The 24,061-nt window shown below is 39.6% G+C and overlaps 1 protein-coding gene across 2 annotated transcripts in view; it reads left to right on the forward strand.

Moving 5' to 3' along the window:
* Nucleotides 1-24,061, forward strand: part of LOC126258863 (calpain-A-like) — a 247,708-nt gene that overhangs the window by 91,578 nt on the left and 132,069 nt on the right. For both annotated transcript variants that reach the window (XM_049955676.1, XM_049955677.1), the window contains exon 4: nucleotides 18,251-18,368. In XM_049955676.1, coding sequence (XP_049811633.1) covers nucleotides 18,251-18,368 — 118 coding nt within the window. The remainder of the gene's footprint in view (nucleotides 1-18,250; nucleotides 18,369-24,061) is intronic.

The raw sequence follows: 24,061 nt of genomic DNA on the forward strand, positions 1-24,061 counted from the left end.
GGAAAGTAACATGTGGTGTTTGGTGGAATTCGAATTTATACTTTAATAATACGAAAATATGCAGCGTACATGTTACTGCACATCAAACATTTTTCCAAAAGGTGTTTCGTTTTCTAAAGTGCCAGGAAATTCTACGCCCATGTATAAAACCATAACCATTGAAAGGATTGATAAGTTATACAGTTCTGAGAGAATATACAGGGAAAAACTATGTTTCCACCTGGGAGCAAGTGTATTTTTAACTGGGAAATCTGGGAGAAATCCGGGAATTTCTTTTCCTTGTCCACGTATACACCCTGGAAGGGGGTGGTGAAAACTAGACAGGAAAGACAATGAAAGTTGTACAAAACTAAAACAGAGTAAAGCAAAGAGTAGTTACAGTGAATAAATGCTGAGATGGAGTAAATTAACTTAACTTAAGGCCAGGTGGGTGGTGAGAACCAAGGACATGTTGTAGTGCTAGTTCCTACCTGTACAGTTCTGAGAAACTGGTGTATGGGAAAGACTCCAGATGGCGAGTGTGGTGAAACAGGTGCTGAGGTCACGAATTTCATGTTTTCGAGCATGCCGTGCAACAGGATATTGGCAGTTGCTAGTATACACCCTCTGCCTATGCCCATTCATCCTAATTGATAATTTGGTGGTAGTCATGCCAATGTAGAAGGCCAAACTGTGTTTACATAATAACTGATATATTACATATGTCATTTCGCAGGTGGCTCTACCTTTGATAGTATATGTTTTGCCAGTTACAGGGCTTATTATAGGTGGCAGTAGAAGAGTGAATAGGGCAAGTCTTGCAGCTGGGATGGTCATAGGGGTAGGAGCCATAGGGTAGGGAGATGGGTGCAGGAGGAGGATAGGGTCTGACAAGAATATTGCGGAGATTGGGATGGCGACAGAAAGCTATTCTAAGTGTGGAGGGTAAAATTTCCTACAGAATGGACTTCATTTCAGGGCATTATTTTAGGAAGTCATGGCCCTGCTGAAGTAGCTGATTAATACATTCCAGACCAGGATAATACTGAGTCACCAATGGTGTGCTCTGAAGCTGTTTTGTGGAGGGATCAGCAGTAGTAGGATAGGATGTGATGGCCTGGGAAATCTGCTTTTTAACTAGGCTGGTGGGGTAATTACGTGCAGTGAAAGAAAAGGCTGAGATGAGAATGGTGGTATATTGCTGTAAAGACTGCATCCAAACAAATATGTTTGCCTTGGATGCCAAGGGTATATGGGAGGGAACGTTTGACATGGAAAGAATGGCAACTGTCAGAATGTAAGTACTGTTGTTTGTTGGTAGGTTTAATGTGGACAGAAGTGTGTAGCTGGCTTTTCGTGTGGATGAGATCAATATCAAGAAAAGTAGCATGGGATTCGGAATAGGTCCATGTGAAATTTAATTGGGAGAAGGTATTAAGATTCCAGGAATTTTAGCTCATCAGCCTCACCGTGAGTCAATATTGTAAAGATGTCATCAATGTATCTAAACCAAACCAGGGGCTGAAGACTTACAGATCCCAGGAAAGTCCCCTCCAAATGACCCATGAAAAGGTTGGTATAGCCATCCTGATTCCCATTGCTGTACCCCTGATCTGTTTGTATGTCTGCCTCTCAAAGGTGAATTAGTTGTTGGCAAGTATAATGTTGATTAAGGTGAGTGGGAAGGATTTCATAGGTTTGGAATTAGATGGTCATTGACTGAGGAAATGCTCAGCAGCAGACAGGCCATGTATGTGGGGGATGTTGGTATAGAGGAAGGTGGCATCAGTTGTGACAAGCAAGATGTGTGGTGAGAGTGAGACAGGCATGGATTTCGGACAATCTAGGAAATGGTTGGTATCTGTGATGTAGGAGGGGAGTCTTTGTACTATGGCTTATAGCTGTTGATCAACTAAGACAGATATAATTTTGGTGGGTGCTATGAAGCCAGCAACTATAGGATAGCCAGGATGCTTGGGTTTATGGATCTTAGGAAGAACGTAAAAGGTGTGGGGGAGGGAGGGGGGGTTGGGTGGGATGAGAAGTTCTGTGGATTGAGGTCTTAGTCCTTGTGAGGGGTCTGAGGAGGGACTGCAGGTCAGTTTGAATCACAGAGATGGGATCTTGATGGCAGACACTGTATGTAGAGGTGTCAAGACAGCTGGCATAGACCTTCACTTACATACTCCTTTTGGTCAAGTACTACAGTGGTAGATCCTTTGACTGCTGGGAGGATAGTGATTGAGTCATCAGCTTTTAGGGAATTTAAAGCCTGGAGTTCTGCACAGGACAGATTAGGATCATGCTGTAAGACCTGAGGAAGGGTTATGAAGCAATGCTGGATGTGAGGAATTATTGGAAGACATATAAGGAATGATTTTGAGGTAGTGGTGGTGGATCAAGATGGATCATGGTCTGAACTGTTCAAGGCTCAGTATCAGGTTTGCTGTTGGAAAGATTTTGGGATTGGGTTGCAAAGTGGTATTTCCAATGGATATTACGTGTGAAGGAAAGTAGGTCCTTTAGATGAGAGGTTAAGGGCACTGTGCTGTTGTGACTGGTTCTTGAGATTATGGGTTATTCTTGGTGTGGGAACCAATGGTGAAAGCTGTGGGATGTTAAGGAGGTTGGTCAAGCTTGGTTTGTAGGAGAGGAGTGGTTGTTGGTGGTGTGGATGTGTAGGGAGCTGCAGAGGGATATGAAGTGAAATGCCATTGTTCAGGTAGTGTAGGAAACGGTGGGATAGCTTTTTGAGGTGAAGTCTGGCATATTGTTGCAATTTGAAGTTGGATTGGCGTATGATTCCATTCAAGGAAACATGAAGGGCAGAATTTTGTTGAAGTCTGGTAGAGTGGAAATTTGCAGATGAGGCATATAGGTCACAGATTAGCTAAAAGCAAGAGATTGCTGTATTTGAAACTGTAAAAGAGCCTGGTGTAGGGTAGGATTACATCCATAAACAGGGACTTTCAGTGTTAGGCCTTTTGGAGTAACTCCAAGGGTCAAGGGACAAGCAGGTTTCAAGAAACAGAATGTGGGACCTTAGGTTTGATAGTGCAAAGGCATGTTTTAGAAAAGAACAAATGTAATATGGGATTCATCATGGCAAGACAGGACAGTTTGAAGAGTTAGAAATCATGGGAGTGGCAAAAAATAAATAAGCAGAGGGTGGAAAAGATAGAAAAACAGAAGAAAAAAATGATGAAAGGAAAAAGAACGTTCAGGAAAGTTGTGAAATCAGACGAAATTTTAGAAACAGGGTAAACAGAAAGCAAAAGTTAGAAAGATGTGTGCTACAAAATGAACATATTTTTGAAAAATTGAATATTTTTTAAATTTTTTACATCCTACCTCAAAAGCTGGATGGGGGAGGGGGGGTTGCCACTATCAATTTTTGCCCCAGTTTGAAAATATCATACATCTGGGGCATTACTTACGTTGGGTGGATATCATATCATATCAGTCACAATGTTGGATAACACTGTTAAGATGAATCTGAGACCATATAAAAGACATTTAAAGATTTCTTTAAGAATAAATGCAGTGTGCCCAATAAAATAACAATTCAGATAAGGTACTGTGAGAATGAGTGCATTCGAGAGATACTATCAAAAGAAGTAGAGAAAGCTGTTTAGCCCCCTCAAAACAAGAAAAACTATTGGAAATGATGGGATAATGGTAGAAATCATAAAATTAAGGGGAGAGGTAGTGATAGCAAAACTTGCATAGTTATTCACATAATGTTTGTGTAAGAAGACAATAGGCACAATTGGAACAATGTTGTAATTGTCGTAATCCATGTGAATGGGAGCAGCGAAAATGTGAAGAACTACACGCCTATTATTCTCTTGCAGTGGCATGCTGTAAAAGATGTTTACAAAAGTACTTACTGATCACCTAGAAAATATTTTAGACTTTGGGGTGAAAAGAAGATTTTACAAGTGAGTATAACACAAGTGACTTTCTGGAGGTTGTAGACAGAAGCAATGAACATTTGTTTACACTTTTTTTTGGGTTTATCAAGATAGCCTCTGACTCAGTCACAATAAAATATGTGCTGGGAACAAGGAATAAATTTCATTACATCAGTACATTGAAGAAAACACACACACACACACACACACACACACACACGAATAGATATAACAATGGAAAATTGAGTAGCAGTGAAGCAGAATAAAGAAGATTGCTAAATATTATTTAGATACTGGACCTATACCATCATCAACCATAGGCAAAACAAAACCTACCCATACTCACAGAATTACAACTCACACACACAGTGCCACTGTCATCTCTGGGCACTTAGGACTGACTATGACTGTACCTGCAGCAAGAAGTGATCTGTGCTGGGGTGAGCAGTGGTGATACAGAAGAGGCATACTGTGGGAAGGGGAGAGATATTAGGGTAGGAGGGGGGGGGGGAGGTGGTGCAGAAGAGGCATACTGTGAGAAGGGGAGAAACAGTAGGGTACAGGGAAGATGGTAGTGATGCCTGTGTGGATTTGGGTAGTTATGTGGTAGGGACAGGATGTTGGACTATTAGATGTGCCATCGCGAGACTGGAAGACTGTGCTAATAAATAATAAAAAAAGTAGAGAAGGGAAAATTGCTGTGCAGAAATGCTGGTGGGATACAAGGTGAGTGTGGGGGCTGAGTGAGAGTAGGGAAGGAGATAGGCAGATAGAGGACGCAGATTAGTCATCAAAATACACATGAACAAGCTAATAGTGGAAAATCAATGATGGAATATAACAACATTATGGAAAGGATAGTTGCTACTCACCATATAGTGGAGATGCTGATTCACAGATAGGCACAATAAAAATACACACACACACACATTCATGCAAACGTAACACACACACAGATGACCACAGTCTCTGGCAGCTGAAGCCAGACTACGAACAATAGCACATGATGGAAAAGGCAACTGGGTGGGGGTAACGAAGAGGCTGGGGTGGGGAGGGGGAGGGATAGCAGAATAAGGGTGGGGGATGGTAAATTGCTTGTATGGGAGCATTCAGGGACAAGGTGAAGAGAGGATGTAGGGCAGCTATGTGCAGCTTGAACGTTAGACGGAGGTTGGTGGAGAGAGGGTGGGGTTGAGATAGTGGAAAAGGAGAGAAGTAAAAAGACTGGATGGGGTGCTGGAGTAGAGGGCTGCATAGTGCTGGAATGGGAACAGGGAAGGAACTAGATGGGTAGGGACAATGACTAAAGAAGGCTGATGCCAAGACTGCACCTTAAGGTCTGACCACACCTAGCTGCCCTACCCTCTCCCCACCTAATCCCTGCATGCTATCACACCAGCACTTTACTATCCCCCACCCTTACCCCACTATTCCTCCCCCTCCCCACCCCAGCTTTTTCCTTACCGCACCCAGTTGCCTCCCCCACCTCTCGCATCATGCACTGCTGTTTGTTGTCTGGCTTCAGTTGCAAGAGACTGTGATCATGTGTGTGTGAGTTGTTTCTGTGTGAGTGTGTGTATGTCTGTTGCCTATTTTTGTTAAAGGCCATGTTGACCAAAAACTTATTGTGTGACAGTCTTTTTGTTGTGCCTATCTGTGACTCAGCACCTCTGCTATATCCTGCCCACAATGCTTCCCAAATTTACTAAACAGTTATCCTGTCACCCTCACAATCTACACATTATCCTAGTTTATCCCTAGGATGCACTCACTCCCAACCCTTCCCATTGTGTCCTGCACCTGTGGAAGATCCAGATGAAAGAAGACTTGTCCAACACACCCCATCCAGCACATCCCACTCCAGTCCTGTCACACTCTTATCTTATCCCACCTGAGAGAGGGTCACATATCATCTTTTCTGCAATTTCTGCATAGCATTTTACCTGGTTTGACAACCAACCAGTTGTCCATGTGAGTGATTGTCCACTGCCAAAGCAGAGTTGACCACCCAGTCACAAAACACACTGTGGAGCACAATGAGCTCGACTGCTGTCCCTGCTTCACACCCTCTGTAATTTGAATCCTTCCTCCCATAGCATTACATAGCTAAGATTTTTCCTTGGAATAAATCCTCTAATCCCATAATCCTTCTGGTACCAATCATCACTAGCCCCACTGCTCCACACCCACCTCCACCCTGTTCCATGACTTAAATTAATTCATCTTGCACCCACACCCTATTACTTGTAGTCTCCCTTTTTCTGTTCTGTCTCTCCCTCTCAATCCAATCCTCTATATCATCATGCATTGCATGAGCTTTCTGTGCAAATTACTGTGACTTTCCTATACTATACATCGCTACCTCTCCCTCCCACATCTCTAACCCGTGCATTTGCTGTCTCTCCTCCCTAGCCATTAGTCACCCTTCCCCAACCCTCCCTCCCACCCTCTACCTCCTTTATTCCCTAACCCATTCCGCCTAACACTCCCCTCACACCAGTCCAGCTGCAGAGCTGCAGTGTGGGTGCAATGTAGTCAGCCAGCACAATGTAACATGGATGAATGTAAATTAGCATTCAGCTACTGTGGGTCAAGTTTGAAGAAAGGAGAAGCTGCTTCACTAAGAATGATGTAAATACAAAAACACTGAATCTTGTTAGTTCTTTTGTGATCAGCATTTTAAGCTTATACTGTGGAAGTAGAATTTATGGAAACTTAATAGTAATACTCACAATACACAGGACTCGAATTAGTAATTTTTGATTATTTATGAAACACCTTGTCATATGATTAAGATATTCAACTGTATACAGAGTAAGTGAAGATTTTAATTTAAATTTCTTAGAAAATCCTTAGTCTGAAGCTGTACTTGAGTCACATGCTGTTTCATATAATGTAGCTCCCATCATACAATATGCAACTACAGTTATGAGAACCAGCAGCATTGCCACTGAAAATTTTAGCAAAGGCATCAAGATTGCAGGATTATAGTGTATATCTCATAGTTGATGGCATCTCAAATAATGATGCTCAGTTAGCTTGAGGACACAGATAGATACTCAACTGCTGATGTTCAACATCAGGGTGTGTGACATAAATAAAAAGAATTGAAAAATGAAAAAGAAATTAAGGAATTCAAGAGTGTTTGCAGACTGGAAACACATACCCAATGAATCTGGTGTTTAATCGGTTGGGTAAAGTACAGTGAAACATTATCACAGACAACTTTCTGAGCAATAGTACTAAAACATTTACCTGTGTAGGTAGATTGAATGTTCCTAAACCATGGCTTAGAACTGAATAGGAGTAGCATGCAAAAGAAGAAAAATAAATATTACTTAGCATCAAATGACACAGATGGTGGCAGTGGTACACCATTTTACAAATTTTGTTGTAAAATTCATATCTGTGGGTGAGGATTGCTTAGGAGACTGTCATTATCAGAAGAAATAAAGCTGGTATTTTACAGATTGGAGTGTGGAATGTAAGATCCCTTAATCAGGCACATAGGTTAGAAAATTTAAAAAGGGAAATGGATGGGTTGAAGTTTGATATGTTGGAAATTGGTGAAATTTGGTGGCAGGAGGACCAGTACTTCTGGTGCGTTTAAAACAGGGTTATAAATACAGAATCGAATAGTAGTAATGTAGGACCAAGTTTAATGATGAATAATAAAACAGGAATGTGGCTAAGCTGCTATGAACAGCATAGCCAAGATAGACATGAAGCCCACACACACCACAATAGTAAAAGTTTATATGCCAACTAGTTCCTCAGTTGGTGAAGAGAATGAAGAAATGTATAATAAGATAAAAGAAATTATTCAGATAATTAAGAGTGACATAAATTTAATTGTTATGGGGGACTGGAATTTGATAGTAGAAAAAGGAATAGAAGGTAAAACAGCAGGTGAATATGGTTGCAGGGGAAAGGAATGAAAGAGGCAGCTGCCTGGTACAATTTTGCATATGTGGAAGAGGCCTGGAGACACTGGGAAGTTCCAGATTGATTATGTAAGGGTAAGACAGAGATGTTAGAGCTGGATTTTAAACTGTAAGATATTTCCATGGGCAGATGAATGTGGACTCTGACCACAATTTATTGGTTATGAACAATAGACTAAAACTGAAGAAATTGCAAAAATATAGGAAATTAAGAAGATTGGATGTGAATAAGCCCAAAAAACCAGTGTTTGTTGAGAGTTTCAGATGGAGCATTAGGTAGTGATTGGCTAGGACAGGGTGAAGGAGTACATCAGAAGACAAATGGGTAGCTTTGAGAGATGAATCAGTGAAGGCAGTTGAGGATCAAATAGGTAAAAAGACAAGGCCGAGCAGAAATCCTTGGATAACACAGGAGATATTGTATTTCATTAGTAGAAGGAGAAATTTTAAAAATGCAGCAAATGAAGGAGGTGAAATGGAATACAACCTGTAAAATTGAGTTGACAGGAAGTGCAAATGGCTAAGCAGGTATTGCTAGAGGGCAAATTTAAGGATTTAGAAGAATGTGTCACTAGGGAAAAGATAGATACTGCCTACAGGAAAAGCAAAGAGGCCGCATGAGTAGGAGTAGATGATATTCCATCAGAACTACTGACAGCCTTGGGAGAGCCAGCCATGACAAACTCTCCCATCTGGTGTGCAAGATATATGAGACAGGTGAAATACCCTCAGACTTCAAGAAGAATATAACAACTCCAATGCCAAAGAAACCAGGTTCTGAATATTATCGAACTATCAGTTTAATAAGTCATATTTGCAAAATACTAACGTAGATTCTTTACAGGAGACTGGAAAAACTCGTAGAAGCTGATATTGGAGAAGATTAATTTGGATTCTGTAGAAATGTAGGCACCTGCGAGGCAATAATGACCCTACAACTTATCTTAGAGTATAGGTTAAGGAAAGGCAAACCTCCGTTTATAGCACATGTGGACTTTGAGGATGCTTTTAACAATGTTGACAGGAATACTCTCTTGGAAATTGTGAAGATAGCAAGGATAAAAAACAAGGAGTAAAAGGCTATTTACATCTTGTACAGAAACCAGACAGCAGTTATAAAAGTTGAGGGGCATAAAAAGAAGTGACGATTGAGAGCGGAGTGAGACAGTGTTGTGTTATGTAATTCGATCTGTACATTGAGCAAGTAGTAAAGGAAACGAAAGAAAAATTTGGAGAAGGAATTAAAGTTCAGAGAGAAGAAATGAAAACTTTGAGATTTGTGATGACATTGTAATTCTGTCAGAGAAAGCAAAGGACTTGGAAGAATACGCATTTGGGTTATGGGCTAATAACGCATACCCAGAAAAAAGTTTTATTATGAAAGTTCAAGGAAGTACAGCTGGATGGGTCCTAACACAAAGACATAGCAAAGTAACAAGCAGTACAAGAAATAGATCATGGAATGCACAGACATTATATAGAATTGTAGCCCTTGGAAGCCTGATTGGAATAGTGAAAATGTACAGAGTGGGTATCATGGCCTTGCAACAGGTAGAAGCAGCAGTGTACTATGTGCTACAGCAGCCACAATAGCACACACAATTTTTGTGTGATATTTATAGTCAGTCAAATGCACTGAACAACTAGTGATAGGATTTAAAGCAAAAAGATCACAGATATGTTATATCCAAATAAAGGGGAAATTCTTTAAATACAGTCTGCTAAATGCAAGTGCCCTTACTGAGGAAAAGACATCATAAGAGAAGGAGACCTCTGAGGAAACTGAGGAAGCTTATCAACAGTGTCAAGAAATGATATATAATGGTGGCAGGAGATATGAATGCTAAGGTAGGGCAGGAGCAGGTCTTCTCCCTTACCATTAGCAAATATAGTCTACATAAAGAGATTAATAATAATGGACTCTGTCTGATAAATTTCTCAGCATCACTTAACATGGCAGTTTTTAGCATGTAGTTACAGCATAATAATGTACATAAAATGAACAGTGTGTCAGCAGACAACAATACTAGGAACCAAAGTGATAATATATTAATAGGCACCAGGCATGGCTCTGACAGACTAGACTGCAGTGGTTTCATAGACATTAAAATGTACTTTGATCAAAATCTTCTCATAGCAAAAATTAGAGGGAGAATTTCAAATGTGTATAAAGTTAAAGATAAAGACACAATAAGTATAATACCCCAGAATTTAAAGATGCAAGAAAGGCCGAACACCTAACTGGCAATTTAGAAAAAGACAGACTGACAGGAATCCTGCAGAACATAAATGAGCAGTTGAATGAAGTCAGAAATGAAATGTAAGCTGCTGCAGAGGAAGTGATTGGTATGGACCAAGAGAACACAAGGAATGAATGCTATTATGAAGAGTGGGAGAAGGCAACAAGAACAAAGAATGAAGCACGTAAAAAAAGATACAGATCAGAAGAATAAGAATGCTGGTGGGTGGCTATAGAGAAAAAAGGCATGCAGAAAAGCAGATCCTGAAAGCAAAGAAGAGAAGCTTTTTTGAAAGGAAGTTGCAGGACACTGAATCACTGAATAATGCTAGTGAAAGCAGGAAATTCCACTGAAAGGTCAATAACCTTATATAGGAATTTCAAACAAAAACACGCACTGTAGATGAAAAAATGGTGAACTAATAGCATCAAAGAAAAGAATGTTACATCGTTAAGCAGAATAGTTTAAGGAAAAATTAAACTCAGAAAATGCTAAACCATGAGACCTCAATGAAAACCAACAAGTGAAAGAAGAGGAAAATGGGATGCCTTTGATGCAAGAGATTTGACCAGGAATAAAGAAACTAGCCAACAGTAAGTCACCTGGCAATGTCAACATGCCAGCTGGGCTTATTAATTGTGTTGGAGAACACCTGGTTAGGTGCATGCATGTCCTGAACTCAGATAAATGAACACTAAAAGTCATCCCATACAATGGAACATTGGAGTAATATGTGCTATACACAAGAAAGGGGACATCCTGGAATGTACAAACTATAGAGGAATTATGTTACTGAACACCACATATAAAATATTCTCCTTCCTGCTTTGAACCTGTGTACAACGTTTTGCAGAAAACACAATTGAGAGATACCAGGCAGGCTTTAGATCTGGCAACTCAGCAGTTAACTAATATCCACTGGGAGGCAGATATTGGGGGAAAAAAATTGGAATGCAGTAGAAACACATCATACATTTGTTGATTCTAAAGCAGCATATGACGCCATAAAAAGAAATAAGCTTACTGAAGCCATGAATGAACTGGGCATACCATAACAGTTAATACATGTCATAAGTTTGACTATGGGAAAAATAATACGTAAAGTATGGGTACAAGGAAATTAACACCAAGTTTTGAAACTAACTGTGGACTCAGGCAAGAGAATGCACTCTCATGTATGCTTTTTAACATAGCACTAAAGAAAGTGTTAAGGACAGCTCAAATTAACCTATCAGGCGCAATATACAATAGAACTGTGCAGGTTCTGTCCTAAGCAGATGATGTGGATATTATTGTAAGCAATATTCCTGTACAGTTGACACATTTCACTTAAAAGTGGCTTGCCAAGTGCCTGCAGATAAATATGATATTGCAGTGCCTGTGTTATTCTGAATTATGATGTGAATCATATCCAAAGGAACTTTGCATCATAATTCAAAATAACATAGGCATTGCAATATCATATTTATGCACTGACACTGGGCAAGCGATTTTCAAGTAAAACGTCTCACCTGTATGGAAATATACATAAGGATGTACGAGTATAGGTTGTAGATGTGTGGTTGATGACATATGGACGTTTGGGTCTGGCCATGAGTCATGCACAGATAGCCAAATGGTAAGGTGACTGATCGTGATAAGTAGGAAGCCCCTGTTCGAGTCCCAGTCCATCACAAATTTTCATTGTTGTCATTCCATTCTACAGCTGATGGTCATCCATATTCGCAATTGCAAATACATTTAACATATTTCACAATAGCTGTAGTCATTACAATGCCTGTTCCTTTGGACCTGTGTACATGCATGCAGTGCAATATCATATTTATCCGCTGACACCTGGCAAATGGCTTTCAATAAAATGTCTCATCTGTATGGGAATGTATGTAATACAAGTAGAGTTTGTAGATGCATGGTTGACACCATATGGAAGTTTTGATGTGGCTGTGAGTCGTGCACGGACAGCCAAATGGTATGGCGGCCACTCCTGATGGGCGGGAAGCCCAGGTTTGAGTCCAGGTGCGGCACAAATTTTCATTGTCATCATACCATTCTACAGCTGCTGTTGTCCATATTCATAATCGCAAATACATTTAATGTTCTTTTATTTGGTTATATTTTCAGTATTCTGTTTTATTTCTATGTTAACATTAATAATAGTTATGGTAACAAAATCAGACAATGGAAACATCAGGTTGGAATATCAACACTGTAAAGAAAAGATAGATTACTACTTACTGTGAAGATGACACATTAAATTGCATACAGGCAAGATAAGATTAGAACAATTACTGCATGCACAGAGGCATTCAAACAATCATTCTTCCTGCACTTCCTACGTGAATGGAATAGGAAGAAACCCTATAACTGGTACAATGGGATGTACCATCTGTCGTGTAACTCACAGTGGTTTGCAGAGTATTGATATACATGTAGATGAATGTGTGTGATTGTTTTTAGAGTTTCCAGATAATAGGTCTAAAATTCATGGAAATAAAGTGAACGGAAAGTTAACTTGTGAATGCTTACTCTTACTTGGATCAACTACGATGAGAATTTCTTATGTATATTTATCATCCAAACAGCATTTTTACTTATAGATTATTTGTTGTCTCTCCCACATCAGGGATGAGCACAAGTCCATTCCTCTGAGCTCGGTGGATATTCCTCCACTCAAATTGTGTCTTAATTTTTTTTTTCACTGGAAGTGTATCCCTATGAAAACTTTGTAGATGACTGGGGAGGCCGTGTTGGCCCCTGCACATGATACATCTTCTACCCTGCCAGTGTCCGCACTGTTCACCAGGCCACTTCACATCTCCCCTTACAGAATAATGACAGACATGGCTGCCTTTCATTCCCTGGAATTCTGCTACTCCACTGTCTTCAAAATTGCATAAGTTTGATTTAATGCAGAATGCATCAATTAACTGGAAATTTCTTGCTGCGTATTTTCAAGCCTAGTGAACAGTAATTTAATCTTTACCCTAACATACATTGTTATGTAATATTACGTTTGATATTGAGTGTGGAAACAGAAATAAAATATCACTGGCATGTCTCATGTTTTCTCTGTTATACAAACTACTGCCATTAGTGGCAGACAGTATATGGACTTCAATTTTATGTATTTGTGTGTAAAATGATTAAAGAAAAATTTAGTTAATGCACCCATAAGTTTAAATAATGGAAGTTACTATTTAAGTTCACTGAGCTGACTGAACAGGTGCCATTGTCCAGTCAATGGTTGCTCAGTGCTATGAGTAAATTTTAAACAACTTTTCATTACATCATGGAGCATTTTCAGATTTATTCACATTCACATTACAGTCCTTTTTTATGATGATGAGCTTTTACATCATAAACTTGAGATTCGTCATGACACATTGCAGACTAACATAGTAATTGTACTCTTTAAATGGTGGATGTGGACTCACTTCATACATTTAACTATAGTCTAATGTACCTCAGCACAGACTGATTAACAAGGAACTGTAAGTAATGAATGTTGGATGAAAGCCAACAATGCAACTGTCAACAGCACCTATTAAAGACACTTGTATTACAGTTATTACAAAATATGAAAGAGTATGAAGTAATTATGTAACTACACGAACTTCCCCAGCCCTTTTACTTCATTATATTCTTGTCAGGTGTGCAACTGGGTCATACAGTCATCATGACACAATGACCGTATGATGTGGCTGCAGACCTCACAAGAATATAATTAAGCTATCATACTTTTCAGTATAAATGTAAAAGACAAGAATCGTAGTTTATATGTATGTGTATTAGAGAAGTAAATTATTTTGTATAACTATAAGTTGGATAGTCTTTAAATGGCATAAATGACAGGTTGTACTTTAAGTAGCAGAATATTGAATGTTCAGGGATTTAGAAAAGATTGCCAAGCTTTTTTGAAACTAAAATTTTCTAATTGAAATATGTCAATAACATAAATGCCATTGTAGAAAAGGTAAACGTCTTGAAAACAGAAAAATTGGGTCTACAAGACAGTGGTAATGAATTTTTGAAAGGATTGTAAGATTTTACTATTCTAAAACACACAGTTTTAAATAAAGGTAACTTTTTGATTACACAGTTACCAGAAAATATAAGAAACTTTTTAATTGAAAGAGAATGATTACTATCAAGTAAAGTGGGTCATTAATAAAGCAAACAGCTATTAGTGATGTTAAATTTTCTAGTGCATGTTATTTTCATGTATTACAAATTTTGAATTTTTCTGTAAATAAAATGGTCCTAGATGCTCATTTTATACTTTTTTATCAGCAACCAATAAACTATATACTGAATAATAAGGTTTTGAAAAATACAGCTTGGACAAGAATTTGAATATTTCATATCTACATTGCGTATGTGCAGCTTATTTAAAAGAGAGCAGAAAAAAGTAATATTAATATCCCACCTCATCTTGGTACATTTCAACCATTTGCCTTATGGTTGAAGCATTCAGTGGCATATGGTTGAAGCATTCAGTGGCTGACATACACATAAAGCACACTGTACCTGTAACTAAGCTTTCAGACATTATGCTTCCTCAGAGCTAATGAAGAGACAAAGCACACATTCACTCATACATAAGCAGCCACATTGTCATCACCTTCCTTCATGACTGGGGCGAGGAACTGTGCCAAGAGGAACAAGAATGAAAGGCCAGATGAGTGAAGGGTGGATAAAGGGTAGCATAATGAGAGGCAGCAATGGAACCGAATATGAATAACTAAATAACAAGGTTAGCTCAAGCATGGGGAGGGCAGGAAAGTGGTGGGAGTAGAATAGAGCAGAGAAAGAGGGAATAGTGTGGTTGTAGATTAATTGACAGATGAAGTGATTTAGAGCTTTGAGTAGATTTTAAAGTAAAAAAGTGAACAGGGTTGGAGGTGGCAGTGATGCAGGGATATCAGCCCTTGCCTTTCTCCTTTCCCTCCCCTTCACTCACTCCTCTTCCTTGTTCCTGATATCCACTACATTAGGCACAACCCCTCACTCCAGTCTGGCTTGCTATTGGTACAATGCAGCTGTGTGTATGTGTGTAAGTGTATGGTTTGTATGATAGTTTGCAGAAGAATTTTGTTTGAAAGTTTTAGTCGCAATGTATTCCACTTGTCTGTCTACTGTTCAACTCCTCAACTCTACAGCAAGTGGTTACCTGCATTCTTTCCATCTTTTTTACTACACAATACTTTATAATATCATATTAACATGCTCATAAGTTTCCACTTATTCTTGTTTCTTCAAGTGCTAGGCATTTGCCATTTACCATCTTGTTATGTTTCTACTTTGCAGAATAAAGTCTACAAGTTTTCAGTTCGTAGATCCCATTATTTATTTTGCATTATAGGAAAATTGTTTAGGTTTGTGGCTCAAGGAAGACACAATAGGACCAAATGGGAGATAAATCACCAATAATGTTCCAACAACAAAAGGGATCTGGTAAATTAGCAGTTGTAGAGACTAATGACAAGCTAAAGAGCTAATATGATATTGCAGTGCCTGTGTCATTCTGATTATGATGCAAAGTCCAAAGGAACAGGCACTGCAGCGACCACTGCTGTTACTAATCACATCAAATGAATTCACAATTGTGAATAAGGACTACGAACAGCCATAAAATTTGTATCGGACCAGGATTCGAACCCAGATTTCCTGCTTATCACAAGTGGCTGCTAATTGTGAGCAGTTGTCTTACCATTTGGCTATCTGTGCATGACTCACAGTCAAACCCAAACTTCGTATGTCGTCAACCATGTGTCTATGACCTGTACTCATATGTACATTATGTGTATTCCCATACATTTTGTGTGTTTCTTAGTGGCTGTGGCTGCCAAAGTGCCTTTGCATCATGATCAGAATAACACTGGATAACACAGGCACTGCAATATTACATTTATCTGCCGATACTGGGCAAGTGGCTTTCAAGTACAACATATGACCTGTACAGTAATATACATAATGGATGTACGAGTACAGGTCATAGACACTTGGGTGATGATGTATGGAAGTTCGGGCTTTCCATGGCTCATGCACAGGCACCCAAATGGTAAGGCGACCACTCACGATAAGCCGGAAATCTGGGTTCGAGTCCCAGTCTGGCACAAGTTTTCATTGACGTGATTCCATTCTACAGCTGGTGACAGTCCTTATTCAGAATTGTGAATTCACTTGTTGTGAAAGAGGTACTAGGTGATCAAACAAAAACCAAAAGCAGAAAGACACAATTGAGCAATAAAGTGAATATCTTCTAACATTTCATTACATTAATTCAAACTGTTTTTATTGGTTGTTATTCTTATTACGGCATTCTATATTGTTACCTTTTGTATCATCATATTGACTCTTTGTTGTCGTCATACCACCCTCGTTATTTAAGTACATAGTGAGCCCACCACTCATCACAGTATTTGGATGTTTAGGAATTACCATGTTTTCTCACTGAAATTCTCTCTTCTCTGTAACTAAGATATTCATGTTAAACATATATGTTATATACATATTTACTTTAAAATAAGTAGTAAACATGCTAACTTAATTGTAGCATTTATAACACTAATATAAATCTTAAATGAATGTTTCATACCATCTTAGCACTGGCCAGAATTACTGCTATCATTCCCATTTATTTACTTCCTTTCCTTTTTTATTTATGTCTTTACACTTTGCATTTTCCCCTCTTTCTCCCTTCTATCACCTCCTGTTTCAAGCTGTAGTTCTCCTATCACTGATGCCTCAGCTCTTCTTATTTAATCTGTTGTGTTAATATCATTGTTTTACTGCTCTCTCTTCCTTGAGAAGGGTCCTGGCTGATTTTACTATGTAATCCCCTTGCTTCTTCCAAGACTTCTCTTTCATTTGCTAAAATACAAGGCATAGTTATGAGAATGAGAACTAGTATTTTTCTCTCTCTCTCTCTCTCTCTCTCTCTCTCTCTCTCTCTCTCTCTCTCTGTTTAATCTGTTGTGTTAATATCATTGTTTTACTGCTCTCTCTTCCTTGAGAAGGGTCCTGGCTGATTTTACTATGTAATCCCCTTGCTTCTTCCAAGACTTCTCTTTCATTTGCTAAAATACAAGGCATAGTTATGAGAATGAGAACTAGTATTTCTCTCTCTCTCTCTCTCTCTCTCTCTCTCTCTCTCTCTCTCTCTCTCTCTCTCTCTCTCTATGTGTGTGTGTGTGTGTGTGTGTGTGTGTGTGTGTGTGTGTGTGTGTGTGTGTGTGCTGTGATATGAGAAGTTTTCCAGCAGATTGTAAGTATGTTAATGCTTTCATAAATACTCTAAAAAGGAGATTTTTACCATGAATATAACTCCATTCAATCATGACACTGGTATACTTTCAGTCATGACAGTGATATATTCAGATATTTTAGCAGAACAGTCACTAATGACGTGAGATTTCCATTTTCTCTTTTAATTTGTATTTATTCTTCATTTCTGGCCATAAATTGTGAGTCCGCAGCTCGTGGTCGTGCGGTAGCGTTCTCGCTTCCCGCGCCCGGGTTCCCGGGTTCGATTCCCGGCGGGGTTAGGGATTTTCTCTGCCTCGTGATGCCTGGGTGTTGTGTGATGTCCTTAGGTTAGTTAGGTTTAAGTAGTTCTAAGTTCTAGGGGACTGATGACCGTAGATGTTAAGTCCCATAGTGCTCAGAGCCATTTGAACCATAAATTGTGATGACTTCTGCAGCAGGATACAAAATAACTGCTTGAAAGTTAGATAAGGTTGCATAGTCTACAGGGAGAAACCTTTTGCTCTCTGAGACTGCAGACGTGTGTGCGAGTAGCCTTTACATGAGTGTGTGTGCGTGCGCGAGTGTGTATGTGTGTCTACTGCTGACAAAGGCCTTAATGGCCGTAAGCTATGATTATGTGAATCTTTTTATTGTGCCCTATCACGACTCAACATCTCTGCTATATGGTGAGTGTGGTGAGTGGCAACTTTCCTTCTCTGATATTGTTACAGTCCATCCTGGATTTTCCATTGTTTGATTGGAAAAACCTTTTGTTCTTGTTTCATGTTCATGAACATCAGAGTTCATTTAGATCTGTTTCATGTCTGCCACAAATGTAATTAAAGAATGAATGCTCTGACATATCCTTCTGCTTGATGTTTGGATATTCCGTTTACTGTGATAGTGACACTTACTTTTTTTTCAGGTGATTGTTGGTTTCTGGCAGCTGTGGCTAATCTTACACTCAATGATCACTTGTTCTCAAGAGTCATACCACATGACCAAAACTTTTACGATAAGTATGCTGGTATATTTCATTTCCGGTAAGTTATTTCCTACATATAAACTGTAGAATTGTAGTTTAACCCCCATGGAAGTCTTTTATTAACTTGTTATTTAATTCTGTTTTGGTGCTACATAACACAGAACTTTTAACAGGCTTCACTACTGCGTGAAGCCATAATAAATCAATACAATAAAGGGAACTTTCAAACCAGATGATTTTCAGAACTATGGAAGATAGCTAAAATAATACTGATAATTAAGTTTGGAATTGAACACAGCAAGGAATTTAGCAAATTCTTCTGAATAACTCCCTAGTATGCAGAACTTAAGATACTGAAAAAATTTAATATATCAAAGTAATTCGTTTTGTCTGCTCCAGAAATCTTCTATGCAAAACTGAATATGATCCGACCCCACAAAAAGGCATGGCAGATGCATAGGTGGCAATCATAAATTTGTAGGTAGCATTTGCACAGCCAAAATGTATGTGATCATGGTGAATCTTGATGTACAATAGGTTTTTGATATAGCTTAGTGTCCTAGTATTTTAAAAATGTTGCAGAAATTCTACTGTCTGTGGAATCTGTACTGTTCTGTGAGTAAGTCAAGCTAAGCAATGAATTATGTAGTATATTCCATACACCTGGACTTGAAAGATCCTTGTGGGTATCCTCTTGTACTTTCTCAGAAGTTCGCAAGGGTCTTTTTGAAGTCCAGTTCTGTGAAATATACTACATAATTAATTACCAGTACTTACAAAATCAGACAGTGGAAGTCCTAGATGGAATAACAATAATATTAGGAAAAGGATAAATTGCTGCTCACCATATAAAGATGGTGTTGAGTCACAGATAGGCACAATGAAAAGACTGCTATACTATAGATTTTTGTCTTTTAAATTTAGACAACATTGTCCAGCATGGAATACAGTGACCTGGTGCTGTATTTAGGTTGAATTCAACAGTCAAGATCACAATAATATTTGTTTATTTACCAATTTTGGCTTCAACAAAAGCCGAAACTGGTAAATAAACAAATATTATTGCGATCTCAACTGTTGGTCTTAACCTATATTTTAGCCTTTTGCCAAATGGCTTTTTTGTAAAGTAGAAAACACACACACACACACACACACATACATATTTAAATAAGCCTAACATACACATACACACATGACCTCTGTCTGGCCACTGTGGCCAGATTTTGCTTTTATTACTTGATGAATTCACATACCATTGCTTCTGTAGATGATTTAATTCTAGTAACTATAGGAACAAGGGCTCTTGAAACTGAGAGCATGTGCAACAAATAGCAATATTGTCTGACAAAATCAAATTTTGTATCATTGCGTAGAAATCAAAAGTTATGAGCACGACAGGGAGAAGGCAATATGACACTTCAAGAATCTGTATATAGCTGCTGAGCAAAAAACTGAAACAGATAGATCATATACAATGGCAAGACCATTCTCTGGATGGTGCATATGATGGAGAGTTTTGAACAAATGAAACATGACCTCTCGCATGTTGCCCTCCTGGTCCACCCCCATCCAACCACCTTACTCACGATTGTTACTGACGCCAGTGCCCGGGGTGCCTTTCATCAACAATATGTTGAAGGTTCCTGGCAGCCACCGGCATTCTTTTCCATTCTGAGCTGCAGCGGAGTTGGCCTGCATACAAAAGTGAGCTCCTCGCCATATAAAAGGTGGTGAAGTACTTGTGTCCGGCGGTGGGAGGATGCTCTTTCATGGTCTTCTCTGACCTCCAGCCCATTATGACAGGGGTTTGTTGGAAGGAAGGCACACAGATTTTCCCTTGGCAGACCCATCAGCAGGATTATATAGCTCAGTTCACAACTAACTTTCGGCATGTGGCAGCCATTAATATAACATCACTGACTGCCTCAGCTGCTTCTGTGCCGTTGCCAGCCCCCTTGACTACACTGCCCTGGCTGCCATCCCAACAGCCAATCCTGAGCTGCCAAGACTGTTCAGTGTCCCAAACACTGGCACAGCCTCCAACTGCACACAATTCCCAGCAGGGACTTACATGACTGTGTTACTTTTGTGTATGTTTTACCACCCACACAACTCTGCCAAGCGCATCTACTCATACCTCCTCTCTGACTTTGCAAGGCAGCATTGAAATGTCTCTGTAGCCTGTCACACCTTAATGTTCACACATCCATGGTCCTCATGCAGGAGCATTTTGTCTTGCCTGGTGTCCAATGAGACTGCACCAACTGGACTGGAGACTGCACCTGCCTCCAATTCCAGTGTTCCAAAGATGGACCGTCATACACATGCCCCTATTGTTTCCCCCCCCCCCCCCCCTCCCCTCCGCCCAGTGGACCATCTCTTTTCCCATGTCTATATTGACATTATAGGCCCTCTCCCATCATTAAGTGGCCGCCAGTACATCCTCACTATCATCAACAGGTTCATCCAGTGGCTGGAAGCCATGCCACTGTGCGGCGAAACTTGCAGTATGCTCTTCCATTTTACAACTTGTGCCTCCTTGCTGGAAACGGCATGGTGTAGAGATTCCACAGCTTCCTAAAAGCTGCCCATACTAATCGACCCATAACTTGGTCTACCGCCCTGCCACTGGTTCTCCTAAACTTACTTGGTGCATTTGCCACCAAAGTCCTGTATGGGAAGTTGCTTGTCGTGCTAGGCAAATACATCTAGCCACAGCCCCTGCCAGCCACAACTTGATCCCTGGCCTTGATAAAGCAGCTACACGACTTCATGGCACACCTGTACTTGGCACCCCCACAACACCACAGTGAGTGGAAATCCTTCATGTATTAGGGAATCCTCATGTGCACATATATCATGGCTTGGATGGACACTAGCCAGCCACCACTCCTCCCACAGTACTTAGACCTGCATCTTGTGCTCAAGTGTGGGTAGAAGGCCTTTTCCGTACATCTCTGTGAGGCTGCCACCACAGTACCCACTGACTGATTGAAACAGCCATACATAATTAACTTACCCAGCCCCTGTGCACCACCAGTCATTGAAATCAATGCCAGCACAAGACTATATGCGTTATGCCACACATGTGTCCAACATTCCCCAGCACTGTGGAGCCTTCTGCCAGGGCCTGCCCCACACCTCAGCACACCCAAGTATGCCCATTAACCACAGTGCGTTGTAGCACCCCATCCCGGATGGCTGTACCATGGATGTTACCCTCATGGCCAGGTCACAATGTGATGCCCCAGAGGTCACCCCCTCCACTGTTGCCAGTGGCCCCTGTCCCAGCCCTATAGACACCGTGCTGCCATGTGCGACAGTCCACTGATTGATGCCAGGAATGACCACTGCATGCTGTAGCATGCCCTCTCCTTCTTTTGGGAGGAAACTGTGGTGATGCACTACAACATATTCATGCTTGCCACTTGTTTGCTGTAGCCAGTGGTCTCACACTGTAGCAGATGTTGCATTGTCCTGCAGATAAAAACCACAATTCAAACTGTATGCATCCGAGGACAAGAGTTATCTCTGGTACATGCCTCTTTGCCACAGTGGGTGGTCTTTTTTGTAAAGCATGCTACAGGAAGAGCCCCAACTCCTTCCACTTCCCGTACCATTCCCAAGTTGTCCATAAGATGAGTCTTTTGGTGTTAAGTTTATGTTCAAGTTATTTCAGTATCAGAACTTAAATCAATGGTGAGTCAGTTTTGTGTTTTTATAAAGCAAACATTTTTACAGGCTCCAGTGATGCCTATGGGGAACTAGTAGGTGGGATTGACACCATATTTCATGGCGACATTATTCAGCACCTGCCTTGTAGTTTAATGTCCTGAACATGGAGTATCCAATTTACTGAGAGCTATAAAATATAGCGAGTATGGCAAGATCTGACCTCTTTTCTGTGAACTGTATGCAAACCTTTGTGGTGCCTGCATGCAGCTGTTGGAGACTGAAATCCTCAACTGTGCTAGATTAGCTTTACCTGTAGTACCTCAAGTTCATTTATGTGTATTTTGTATATGCTTTAGTCACCATGTTAGATTAGGTTCATGTACAGTACCTCAAGTTTGTTTGTTTATATTTTGCTTTCATTACTGTGTTGGATTAGATACTCGCATGGCACCTCCAAGTTTGTTTATTTGTATTTGCATATTTCCTTGATCACTGTGTTAAATTAGCTGCATACTATACCTCAAGGTTATTTTATGATGTATCTCATGTTACCTTAAAATACCTGTGTAAACTGAGTCTACCACACATGGACAGTGGGCATGCCTTGTGTGTACTCATAATGTCTCCATGAGTGGTGGCAATTATTGGACTGATCTGATTGAGAGTTTTTGCTCCTAGACATTTTTGTGGCACCATGTCTTTATAAATGCATTGTGGAATTATTTGTGCCTGTTGACATTCCAACAAAGGAAATGTTTTGTATTCAGGCATCTTTTTTTAATTGTTTTCATGTTTTACCCATTCGTTTTGTCCTCCATGCCTAGCATACGTATAGTATCTGTCTATCAGGTTCAAAGAAGAACACCATTCCCACAGCATCAAAATTTTCTGACTTCATCCAAAAAACTAAAGTTCAAAGTAAAAACCATTGAGAGAAGGGCCTAAGAATGCGTAGTAGGGGCCTGAAAATCCTAGTTCTGATCCTAGATGTAGCAAAACAGAACTGAAATGCTCAAAAGGTATGAATAACATTCACAAAATATGCAGTGACTGAAAGAGAAGTTAAAACTTCATAACTAAACAAATAAAAGATTATGTCCTATTCGAACTCAAGCATGACTAACTTCATCTTTACTTCCTCCTTTTTGAAATGCCCTTTCTTCCATATTTTTGTGCTGAGATATGCCATTTATGAAAATTTTCTTATCTCTAGTATTTTAGTTTTTACAGACACCATGTTTTCTCACTGAATATCTACCAATTTTTTCTCACCTTTACTGCTTACTGCTTCTTTAAAAAACACATTCAGAACTATAACCAGTTCATATAAATATATTTATATAATATATGACATTAATATGCAACATATGTCTACATCTGCATCTACAACTATACTCTGTAAGCTACTGTGAAGAACATGGCAGAGTGCACATCCAATTGTATCAGGTATTAAGACTTTCCCCATTTTGTTTGCATATGTAGCACAGGGAGAATGGGGTTAAAGGCCACTGTAATTATTCTACTGTTTCAGTTGTGATTGGTATATCTTTTATCGTGATGGGGCTACATGTCTTCAAAACTGAAGTGGATATTCAATCTCATCAGTATGATCCTCAGTTGTGGCTGTTCTTCAAATCAGACTTTGTGATTACTTTACATTTTTACGGTAATTACAAATGAAGTATAGAATGGGATCTCGTCCAAATGAATCATTCACTTGTATTTACAAATTCATCCTTTAAGTCTGATATTAAATATTCTTTGGCTAGCCATATGAAAAAATTTAAAAACTAGCATTTTATTCTCACATCTAAATTTTTCTGTAAAATGAAACATTACAGGACAGGAAAACTGTAAAGATAAATACATTTTGGGGGAAACCTAAATAATTGGAGACTTGCCGACAGAAGTAGCCAACAGAATTTATTGATGTACTGCAGTTATGGAACAACTTGTCCGAATTAACTCTAATATGTATAGATAGCCTTGAAGAAATTACGGAATCCTCTGTGAACATGGATGGATTTGTAGCAGCAATTTGCCTAAGCACCGATACACAGTAACCAGGTTTATCAC

Source organism: Schistocerca nitens, chromosome 1, assembly GCF_023898315.1.
Source record: "Schistocerca nitens isolate TAMUIC-IGC-003100 chromosome 1, iqSchNite1.1, whole genome shotgun sequence".
Classification (NCBI taxonomy): Eukaryota; Metazoa; Arthropoda; class Insecta; order Orthoptera; family Acrididae; genus Schistocerca; species Schistocerca nitens.